The sequence below is a fragment of the Phaenicophaeus curvirostris genome, chromosome 27, assembly GCF_032191515.1.
Source record: "Phaenicophaeus curvirostris isolate KB17595 chromosome 27, BPBGC_Pcur_1.0, whole genome shotgun sequence".
In the NCBI taxonomy this organism is placed as follows: Eukaryota; Metazoa; Chordata; class Aves; order Cuculiformes; family Cuculidae; genus Phaenicophaeus; species Phaenicophaeus curvirostris.
In genome coordinates this window covers 1,821,515-1,832,737 of record NC_091418.1, presented here as the reverse complement: position 1 = coordinate 1,832,737, position 11,223 = coordinate 1,821,515, and the positions used below count along the sequence as shown (strand labels likewise).

Here is an 11,223-nt window from a genome sequence, read left to right as displayed (position 1 = left end):
TCCCCCACTGGGCATGCGCGGCGCGTCAGGACACGCCCCCTTCCTGGCGTCGCGCGCTGAGCGTGTGTATGAGTGTTGGCCACGCCCCCTCCCGGGGCCGTCCGCCTACTGCGCATGCGCAAACCCAAACACGGCTTTCCCTTCTCCCCATGGCCGCGCCCCTTCCCCGCCATCATCCTCTGCGCATGCGCACGCGCCGCCGTCACCCCACCGCGCTCGAGCCCCGCGCATGCTCACAGGCAACGACCTCGCCCCGCCCCTCGCTTTTGCGCATGCGCCAAACTGAAAGGGCTCAGCCCCCCCGCGCTCCCTCAGCGCTGCGCATGCGCAGATGCGATAGACGAGCCCCAGCCGCGGCGTGGTGACGTCATGAGAGGAGCGACGCCGCGGTGGGGGGGGGAGTTTGTTGACAGCGCTCTTAAAGGGGCCGCGTCCCCCCTGGCTGCTGGGGTTTCACTGGTGTCTTCAGTGCCCAGCAACAATGATCCCCGTTCCCCCAGTCAGGGATCAAGCCGTGTGCCTCAGCATCACCTGTATCAGCACTCTGAGTTCCCCAAGCATCCCCTGCACCTGTGCTCCCAGTTCCCCCAGCTCCTGCACCACCTGCAGGGATGGGGCAGTCACCCCTGCTCTGGGCTGCCTGTTCCAGGGCCTCCCCACCCTCGTGGTGAAGAAATTCCTCCGTATGTCCAGTCTAAATCTGCCCCTCTCCAGTTTATTCCCATTGCCCCCAGTCCTATCACCACAAGCCTTTGGGAACAGCCCCTCCTCAGCTTCCTTGTAGCCTCTTCAGGTGCTGGAAGCTGCTCTAAGGTCTCCTCAGAGCCTTTTCTCCAGGCTGAACAACCCCAGCTCTCATCCTGTCCTCATACAGGAGGTTCTCCAGCCCTCAGATCATCTTTGTAGCCTCCTCTGGACCCGTTCCAACAGCTCCATCTCCTTCTCATGTTGAGGATTCCAGAACTGGACACAACCCTCCAGCTGAAATCTCCCAAGAGAGGAGCAGAGGGGACAATCCCCTCCCTCCCTGCTGTTCACGCTGCTCTGGATGCAGCCCAGGACACGGGTGGTTTCTGGGCTGTGAGCACACGTTGCCGGCTCATACCGAGCTTCTCCTCAACCAGCACCCCAAGTCCTTCTCCTCAGGGCTGCTCCCATCACATCATCCCCCATCTTGTATTTAAACCAGGGATTGCCCCGACCCAGCTGTAGGACCTTGCCCTTGGGCTTGTTGAACCTCATGAGGTTCTCCCATCCCCACTTCTCCAGCCTGTCCAGGTCCCTCTGGATGACATCCCGGCCTCCTGGTGTGCCAACTGCCCCACGTAGCTTGGTGTCATCTGCAAACTTGCTGAGGCTGCCCTCGATCTCACTGTCTTTATCGTTGATGAAGATATTTAACTAGCAGTTTCACAGATGGGAAAGCTGAGGCAGGGCTGCGTGCCGCCGGCTGCCCTTTATGGTAAGTTTAGAGGCGCAGGAAGCCTGAGCCCACGCAGAGCGAGCGTAGGAAACAGAAGAACCCAACCGCACGTCACATGCTTAGACGGCGCAACCCGTCAGCTCTGCAGTGGGACAGGGACACGCAGACAGGCTGGGTCCCCCCGGAGCCGCGGAGGATGCTGGTGGCTGGAGGATGGAGGAGGCGGTGGTGAAGCAGGGCGTGCTCTACCTCCAGCTGCAACAGACCTTTGGGAAGGTGAGGAGATGCTCTGTGGCTTGGCTGGGCTGGAGATGGGGTTGCTGGAGGGGGGTTGGGGTCAAAGGGAATGGGATGCTCCCACCCATTGGCTGCACAACCATCCTCCAGCGTGTTGGGGTGGTGGGGACAGGGAAGGCACCAGGGACAAGGAAAGTGCCAGGGGCAAGGAAGGTGCTTGGGGACAAGGAAAGTGCCTGGAATAAGGACGGCGCTGGGGAACAAGGAGAGTTCCAGGGACAAGGAAAGCATTGGGGACATGGAAGGCTCTGGGGACAAGGAAAGCGCTTGGAATAAGGAAGGTCCTGAGGACAAGGAAAGCACTGGAGACCAGGAAAGCATTTGGGATGTGGAAAGCTCTGGGGACAAGGAAAGTGCTTGGAATAGGAATGGTTTTGATAGGAATGGTTGGACTCGATAATCTGGTGTGTCTTTTCCAACCTAGTGATTCTGTGATTCTATGAATAAGGAAGGTGCTGAGCACGAGGAAAGCACTGGGGACCAGGAAAGTGCTGGGAATAAAGAAGGCACTGGGAATAAAGAAGGCACTGGGGACAAGCCACCAAGAGAGCTTCCCCACTGGGTCCCCTGGCAGAGGCTCTTTGACGAGGGCCAGAGCCGCAGCAGAAGCTCCTGCAGCCGCGTTGCTTCGGTGGCTGATAATGGCCGGGGTTTGGCAACGGCTCCCGTCAGTGCTTGTGCAAGAAGGGGAAGGAGCCACCCGGGCGTCTCCTGCTCTGCGCCTGGGCAGGAGGAAGAGTCAAGTCTTGCTTCCTCCAGCCACCTTCTGCAGGGGCTGCAAAGTCACAGGCAGGGCAGGAGAGCAGGTGTGGTGGAGGAAGACACCTTCATGGTCCCTGGAAACAAAAGGCAAAGCCTGCTGGGTCCACCAGGTTCCCGGCGCACGGAGCTGCCGTGGAGGATGCTCCAATGTTGGTGCAAAACTTCCTCTCCCACCTCTTCCCCTCCGGAGCTGGTGCCTCCCATGCACAATGTGCTCTGAATTGTGGCCTTCTCGGAGGGCGAGTTGAGAATGGCTTCCAAAGTCAATGTTTTTTTGGGAAGATGGAGCAAAATGAGGAGCTGAAAGGCCTGTGGGAGCAGGAACTCATTGGGAAAGTGGAGGAGTGGGATGGATCCCAGTGCTAGGTCAGGCTGGGATGCTGCTGGTGCCTTTCCTAGCTGGAAAAGCCTTGCCACTGGCTATTCCATATGTCGGGAACGCTTTTCCCCATGCTGCTCAGTTCATCTCATGCCCTGCTTTGATCAACCAGCCTGGCCAAGGCTGCAAGAACCTGTCTGGACTCAGAGGGGTTTGCTCCAATGTCCTGCCCTTTGCTCACATGTAATTCCAAGGGGATGAAAACTGCTGGAAGGGTGTAAGCAGAGCTGGTTGATGCTGGGTTTTCACTCTTCTCGCTGGTTCTCTCGATCACAGAAATGGAAAAAGTTCTGGGGCATCCTGTACCGGGAGAGCTCTTGCTCCATTGCCCGCCTGGAGCTCTTTGAGGGCTCAGCGCCGCCGGCCACTGAGAAGCTGCGGAAGAGCGAGAGCAACAAGCGGCTGGTCAAGCTGAGTGACTGCGTGCACGTGGCGGAGGCGAGCGGCGATGCCGGCTGCCCCAAGGACACCGTCCCCTTCCTGCTGGAGACCACGGACAAGCGGTACCTCCTGGCCACCGACAGCACCGAGGTGGCTGGCTGGATCCAGAAGCTGTGCGAGCTGGCCTTCCCGGTACGCCCCAGACGGGGAGAACCGGGGTGCAGGAGACAGTGGGATCCATGCGGGAGAATCCCAAGGGTTGGCTGCGATGGGAAAGGCAGGATGGATGCTGTGCAGTGTCCTCACTGACTCGTTGCTCTTTCCCTTGCAGAGGAGCAGGGAAGAGCAGGCAGCAGGCAAGGATGGTCAGCAGAGCTCACTGGGCACCAATGGCGAGTTCTCCATGGAGGAAAACTCCCTCTACAGCTCGCGGTGCAAAGGTAGGGACCGGGAGGTGGGGACGGTGCAGTGGAGTTGAGTTTGCTTGTACAGGAGGCAGCACACGTCATCAGACCATGGATTGGTTTGCGTTGGAAGGGACCTCAAAGCCCATCCAGTTCCACCCTCTGCCATAGGCAGGGACACCTCCCACTGGATCAGGGGCTCCAAGCCCCATCCAACCTGGCCTTGAACCCCTCCAGGGATGGGGCAGCCACCCCTGCTCTGGGCAACCTGGGCCAGGGCCTCCCCACTCTTGCAGAAAAGCATTTCTTCCTAAGATCTCATCTCAATCTCCCCTCTTTCAGCTTAAGACCGTTCCCCCTCATCCTCTCCCCACCCTCCCTGATCCAGAGTCCCTGGAAAGCTCCAGCTTTCCTGGAGCCCCTTTCAGCACTGGAAGCTGCTCGAAGGTCTCCCTGGAGCCTTCTCTTCTCCAGGCTGAACAACCCCACCTCTCTCAGCCTGTCTTAGTAGGTTCTCCTACTAAGAAGGAGAGGTAGGTTCTCCAGCCTTCTGATCATCTCCATGGTCTCCTGTGAACCTGTTCCAACATCTCCATGCACTTCTTATTCTGGGGATCCCAGCCCTGGACACAGGACTGCAGGCGGGGTCCCCTAGTATCTCATCACCAGACACCTTGGCTGGTTTTGCACCAAGGGGGAAGCTCTCGCCATGGCTGTGTGCAGGCAGCATGCTGGGAAGTCTTCTCCTGAAATAGCCTCTCGGTTCTCTTCCTGCTCTGCGGTTTGGCAGGGCTGCGTTTTGCTGTGCAGCAGCTATCGGGCTGCTCCCACACGGCTGCAGCCCATGAGCCCTTATCAGCCGGATGCTGCTGCCCCGGCTGTGGGGTCATGGGTCTCATAGCATCTCTCTAGGGTGAAAGACGCTGCACTGCTCTTGCAAGGAGGAGCTCTGCTCCTTGCATGTGTTAAATGCCACCTTCCTCCATGCCCAGCTGGCTTGGGGCAGGCGTTCGAGGTGACGGTGAAGGCCACGGAGTCCTCGGAGCGCTGCCGGCTCTGGGGCCGGTGCATCCTGCGAGCTGGCGAGGAGGCACTGGAGCTGCTGGATTTCCAGACCTTGGAGGTCATCTACAGCTGGCCCTACCCCTTCCTGCGGCGCTTCGGGCGGGATAAGGTGAGGGGGATGCAGGAAGGGTGGGTGGCGATGGGCTGCGGCACGGGGACCTGATCCCATCCCTCCCCAGGTGACCTTCTCCTTCGAGGCCGGCCGGCGCTGCGCGTCCGGAGAAGGCAACTTTGAGTTTGAGACCAGGCAAGGCAACGAGATCTTCCAGGTAATCGAGTCGGCCATCAACGTGCATCGCGGCCGGGGGCCTGAGGAGCCGCGGTGGGGTGGCCCTGGGGACGATGCCCCCCGGCCGCTCGGCCACGCCAAGAAGCCCAGTTGGGCGCAGGGGCACGAGGAGCTTGGCAGCACCAAGAGCCCCTCGCAGGAGCTCAATTCCATGGGGAAAGTGGTGAAAGCCAAGGTGGCGATGCCACCCAGCAGCTCCTCTGGGCCTGGGGAGCCACCGAGCGCCTTCGTGCCCTCCCGCGGTGCCGACTGCCCCTACGCCGAGCCCTGCAACGCGCTGCGCCGGGCAAACCCCCCGATGCCGGAGAAGGGCTGGAGGCAGGATGCTCCAACCAAGGCAGCTGTTGAATCCGATTACGCCGTCCCCTTCGACACCATCGCCAAGACCTTTGTGGCTCGCAAATTCGGAGCTCAGCGCCCCGAGGATGCCCCGGATCCCCTCTACGACAGCATCAGGGAGGCTGGGGGGCAGGCGGGCCAGCAGCCCCCTCCGCGCCCCACGGCGGCCAAGCCCTACCACATCTACGATGAACCCGAGGGTCTGGGCGCCCACACCGTCTACGACGAGCCCAAGGAGGTGAAGGGGGAGGCGTGGAGGCTGCAGGCAGCCCCGGAGGATCCCAGCGGGCACGAGATCCCCTATGACCCGCAGCGGGACGACTACGCGGTGCCCAAGAAACCCATCCCGCTGCGGCAGCCGCTCCTTCTCCAGGGCAAGGAGTGGTTGGGGGACACCGAGTACGACAACGTGGCCCTCAAGTTCACCAAGAAGAGGAATCTGCAGTGAGAGGGGTGGGGGAAAGAAAAGAAACCCCCTTCCCAGCCCGCCACCCGCTTCGTGCCCGGCTGAGCTGAGACCCCAGCAGCTCAGCGCACCCATGGCTGGGCAGGACGGGGTGAAGCCCTCGCCGAGCATCCCTGGCGGGGCACATCTGGCCAGCTGTGGCCGCTGGAGGGCAGTGCGCACCCGCTGGATGGGGCAGGGGCTCTCCCGCTCCGCTCCAGCCACCCCGCAGCCTCGGGGGCTCCTGCGGGCTGAACCCCAAGCACCCCCCGCTCCTTGTGCGGCGAAACCTCGGGAACTCCAGCTCTGCCTGCGGTGGAACCCCCTGTGCACGGCGAGAGACACACGGGAGGTGCGGCTGGGGGATGCAGGGATGGGGATGCTCAGCCTCCTCTTCTCCAGGCTAAACACCCCCAGCTCCCTCAGCCGCTCCTCGTAATCCTTGTTCTCCAGCCCCCTCCCCAGCTTCGTTGCTCTTCTCTGGACTCGCTCCAGAGCCTCAACATCCTTCTTGTGGTGAGGGGCCAGAACTGACCCCAGGATTTGAGGAGCGACCTCACCAGAGGGGGAAGAACCACCCTGGCCCCGCTGGTCACACCATTTCTGATCCAAGCCAAGATGCCCTTGGCCTTCTTGGCCCCCTGGGCCCCTGCTGGCTCCTGTTCAACCAACACCCCCAGGTCCTTCTCCTCCAGGCAGTTTCCAGCCAGGCTTCTAGTCTGGAGCTGCTCAGGGTTGTTGTGCCCCAAGGGCAGGACCCGGCATTTGGCCTCGTTAACCCTCCTGCCATTGGTCTCAGCCCATGGATCCAGCCTGTTCAGATCCCTTTGGAGTCTCCCGACCCTCCAGCAGATCCAGCTTCCACCCAGCTTAGTGTCATCCACAAACTTGCTAAGAGTGCACTCGATGCCGTCATCCAGGTAAAGACATCGAACAGGGCTGGACCCAGCACTGAGCCCTGGGGACACCACTTGTGACTGGCCTCCAGCTGGATTTAACTCCATTTAGCACTGGAAGATGCAGCCAGGTGATGCACGACCCCAGGATGTGTCCGTACTGGTTGTTGCTGCATCCCTGGGAACACACACCCCATGCTGCTAGATGATGCGTGGTCCCAGGGTGCTCAGCCCATACTGGTTGGTACCACACACCTCCAGGATTGCACATCCCACACCATGAAGGCAGCTGGATGATGCTCGGCTCACACAGCAAACACACCCCACCTGCAGATTTCTCTTCGCCTGCACTGGTCTTCTCCTCCTCAGCCCTTGCTGAGATGGCAGGTGGCCACAGGTAGCCCTCAGCCCCCAGGACACGCTTGCTCTGGGCTCCCCTGGCTTCGTGGCCGGGCACCGTGCCCGTCCGAAGGTCACGCCGCATCCTCGTTCAGCAAGAGCAATGGGCATAAATTTCTACTGTCTCAGCCACGGTTTTAGTTTTGATGATTTTTTATGAAACCACCTTCCAGCTCCTCTGAATTATAGATGAAATCCTCAGCTTTATTGTCATGGTGATTTCAGGGGCTGGCTCCTCTCCTCCCAGTACATCGAGACCAGTGCGTGGCCTGACAAAGCCTGACTTGTTCTGGTTCAGCCAACTCCTCCTTTTCCTCCTCCAGGCCACCTCTAGCCCTGCTCAGTCCTTTGTAGGGGACATCCAGCTCCTCAGGTGGGCACAGTGAGAGGCACCAGCCTCCATTCCCCATTATCTTATGGTTCCCAGCCCCAAATCCCCATTAACTGATGATTCCTCCACCCCAATCCTCATTGTTTTATGGTTCCCAGCCCCAAATCCCCATCAGCTGATGGTTCCTCTGCTCCAATCCCCATTGTTGTATGGTTCCCAGCCCCAAATCGCCATCAGCTGATGGTTCCTCTGCCCCAATCCCCATTGTCTTATGGTTCCCAGCCCCAAATCCCCATCAGCTGATGGTTCCTCTGCCCCAATCTCCATTGTCTTATGGTTGCCAGCCCCAAATCCCCATCAGCAGATGGTTCCTCTGCTCCAATCCTCATTGTCTTATGGTTCCCAGCCCCAAATCCCCATCAGCTGATGGTTCCTCTGCTCCAATCCTCATTGTTTTATGGTTCCCAGCCCCAAATCCCCATCAGCAGATGGTTCCTCTGCCCCAATCCCCATTGTCTTATGGTTCCCAGCCTCAAATCCTCATCAGCTGATGGTTCCTCTGCCCCAGATCCCCATCAGCTGATGGTTCCCTGCCACAGAATGATCTCTCAGGGTTGCCCCAGGCTCTTTTGGTGCCCATCGCCCCATCTGAGCCTCCTCCAGTGCACACCAGCTCCACCACCGCGATGCAGGGACACGGGGAGCCGCTGCCCGTCCCTCATCCCCCTGGCAGGTCTGGCACCGACGGCAAAGAAAAAAGGCATGAATTATTTATAATCTCTTTCAATCAAATAAACGCTGAGGTGCTTGAGTTAATTTCCTGGATCCTGAAAATCCAAAGTGCAGACTTTTAATAAGGCAAATTAAGTGCTTTATATGTTACACTGATTAAAGCGCTGTATCAATCTATCACACCCTGGATTGAAGGGGCCAGGGAACAAACGGGTCCCTGCAGCTCCCCTCCCGCAGGTGGAGGTGGGCTCTGCTCCCCGCCCTGGCTGGGCTCACAGACACCTGAAACTGGTCAGAGAGGATCCGAGGGCTGGAGAACCTCTGCTCTAGAGAAAGGCTGAGAGAGCTGGGGTGGTTCAACCTGGAGAAGAGGAGGCTCCAGGGAGACCTTAGAGCAGCTTCCAGTGCTGAGAGGGGCTGCAGGAAAGCTGGGGAGAGACTTTTTACATGGAGTGATGGGATGAGGGGGAATGGCTTTAAATTGGAAGGGAGAAGGTTTAGATGAGGCATTGGGAAATTCTTCACAATGAGGGTGGGGAGACCCTGGAACAGGTTTTCCAGAGCAGTGGTGGCTTCCCCATCCCTGGAGGGGTTCAAGGCCAAGTTGGATGGGGCTTGGAGCCCCTGATCCAGTGGGAGGTGTCCCTGGGTGGGCTTGGAGGTACCTTCCAACCCAAACTATTCTGTGATTCCAAAAAATAAGAAAACCCAAGACTCTTGGAGTTTTTCCCAGGGAGTGAACATCGGACAGGGAAGAGCATGGAGCAAGGCAGATCTCGCCGTGGCCTGGGACCTGCTGGCCGGCACGGGCAGAGGTTTAGGAGGCAGCAGGGTGCACCGAGGCATGGGAGATGCTCCTTAACCTATGGCTCCCCATCCTTTCTTGAGTCTGTTCCTACTGCAGCTAGGGCTCATCCCTCTCCACCACCAGGCTGGTTCCCACCTCTGGATCCCTGGAAGCCCCTCATGGCCAGGAGCATCCAGCAGCACCACCGGTTTGGTTAAGTGGAGCGATGTGGAGTCCTGGCAGCACAATGCCATTCACTGGGAATCAATGGCTTAAGCATGTGCAGTTATTAATTAGTCCTCATTATGGGGGTTATTTATTATTAATCGGTGTTATCACAGTCCTCTCTCCTCAACGTCATCCCGCCTGGCTCCCTGGTGCAATCCCTGCTCCTTTCAGCCTCCTCCAGATTATTTTTCTTCATTAACCAAAGAAATGGAAACACCTTCTGGACTTCACTCACAGATACCATGCTTCTAACGAGATTTGTCCGTTGCTAACGAGGGAGTGGCTGTGAATGGCACTAATTGACTTGTACCAGGGCAGCACCATGAACTGGGCTTTGCTGCTGGAGTAAATTCCTCCTGGCTTGTCCTGCCTGTCTGGACAGGGTTTTAGGGTGGAAAAGAGGTTGTGTCCTGGAATATTAAGTCCAGGTAAAGAGGGAAGGGCCTCAAATTGCACCAGGGGAGGTTTAGATTGGATATTAGGGAAAATTCCTTTACTGAGAGAGTGCTGAAGGCTTGGACCAGGCTGCCCAGGGCAGTGGTGGAGCCTCCATCCCTGGAGGGGTTCAAAGAACGTGTAGATGTTGCACTTTGGGACACAGTTTAGAGCTTAAAAGTCTTTTCCAACCTTAAGGATTCCATGATTTTAGGATGCAAAGGCTGGAAAGCCCTCTGCTGGGCTCAGCAAGGGGCTGTGCTGAGGAACCGAAATCGATGGCAGAAGGAGGAGGAAGAGATTACAGCGCAAAGCCCCAGACAAATGGAGAGCGCTTTAATCTGATTAGGGAGTTATTGTCATCATTGTGTTATGCCGATTATAAATCATTTAGGAGCACAGCTAATCAAAACAGAAATTCGTTCAGAGCTTTGAGGGTCGCTACCTGCAGAAAATGCCCCTGCCGTGTCCCCAGCCCCCTTCCAGGAGCAGAGACAGAGCAAGGGTTGTGGACCAGGGATGCAGCTTGTGGGAAGGAATAGTTTGGGTCAGAAGGGACCTCAGAGCCCATCCAGTCCCACCCAGGGACACCTACCCCTGGATCAGGGGCTCCAAGCCCCATCCAACCTGACCTTGAACATCTCCAGGGATGGGGCAGCCACCCCTGCTCTGGGCAGCCTGGGCCAGGGCCTCCCCACCCTCACAGCAAAACATTTCTGCCCAAGATCTCATCTCAATCTCTCCTCTTTCAGCTTAAAACCCTTCCTCCTCATCCTATTCCTGCCCTCCCTGATCCAGAGCCCCTCCCCAGCTTTCCTGGAGCCCCTTCCAGCACTGGAAGCTGCTCTATGGTCTCTCCGGAGCCTTCTCCTCTCCAGGCTGAACAACCCCAACTCTCTCAGCCTGTCCTCATACAGGAGATGCTCCAACCCTTGGATCATCTCCGTGTCCTCCCTGTGCTGGGAAGGCTGGGCTGGTGAGGCTTGGAGGGGCAAAGCAAGGCAAGAGGTGCACGAGCATCTCCAGGACGGAGAGGATGGAGAAATAAGAAAGGAGTGATTGAGTAACTACTCATTGAGTAATCAGAGTGAGGATGCTGCCCACGGCCAGGGGAGGATGCACACCTGGACCATTCCTCTCCCTGCTCCACGTTCCTTGTCCAGGCAGCTCGTTGGTTCGTTGCTGTCTGCTCCGATTAGGGTTTCGCTCACTTTGCAGCGCGCTCGGCGGCTGCATCCCAGGCGCCACGGTGCAGCTGCAAACTGCATTAGCGTCTCGCCAAGGACGCCTTAATACTATTAGGAGGGAGGCATTAGAGGTGCTAAATGACAAGCCCCTAATCAGCCCTGGGATTTATGTCAATCCGGTTCCCCACGCGGGGCAGAGCAGGTCCCTTCATTCAGAAAAATTGCCTAATTGGGAGGGTCTGGATTCTCTCCGCCTGTCTTGTTTCTGGAACTCTGGAGCTCCCAGTTGCCTTCAGGATGGGCAATAAATGGAGCTGATGACAAGGTGAGGGATGAGGAGCAGGGAGGTGGTGACTGTGGCCACGGGTCGGAGCTACAGTCAACTCCTAAGTCCATCCAGGCTGATTTTTCTTGCATTTTTAGTGGCTCAAGAAGTGCAGGACT

The 11,223-nt window shown here is 58.1% G+C and overlaps 1 protein-coding gene across 1 annotated transcript; it reads left to right on the top strand.

Annotated features, from left to right (window-relative positions):
• Positions 1–1,567: 1,567 nt before the first annotated feature.
• Positions 1,568–8,244, top strand: DOK2 (docking protein 2). Its single transcript, XM_069877553.1, has 5 exons — positions 1,568–1,699; positions 3,138–3,434; positions 3,574–3,682; positions 4,639–4,820; positions 4,891–8,244. Exons 1-5 carry the CDS (start codon positions 1,637–1,639, stop codon positions 5,785–5,787), a joined length of 1,548 nt encoding a protein of 515 aa, XP_069733654.1. The 5' UTR covers positions 1,568–1,636; the 3' UTR covers positions 5,788–8,244.
• Positions 8,245–11,223: the final 2,979 nt, after the last annotated feature.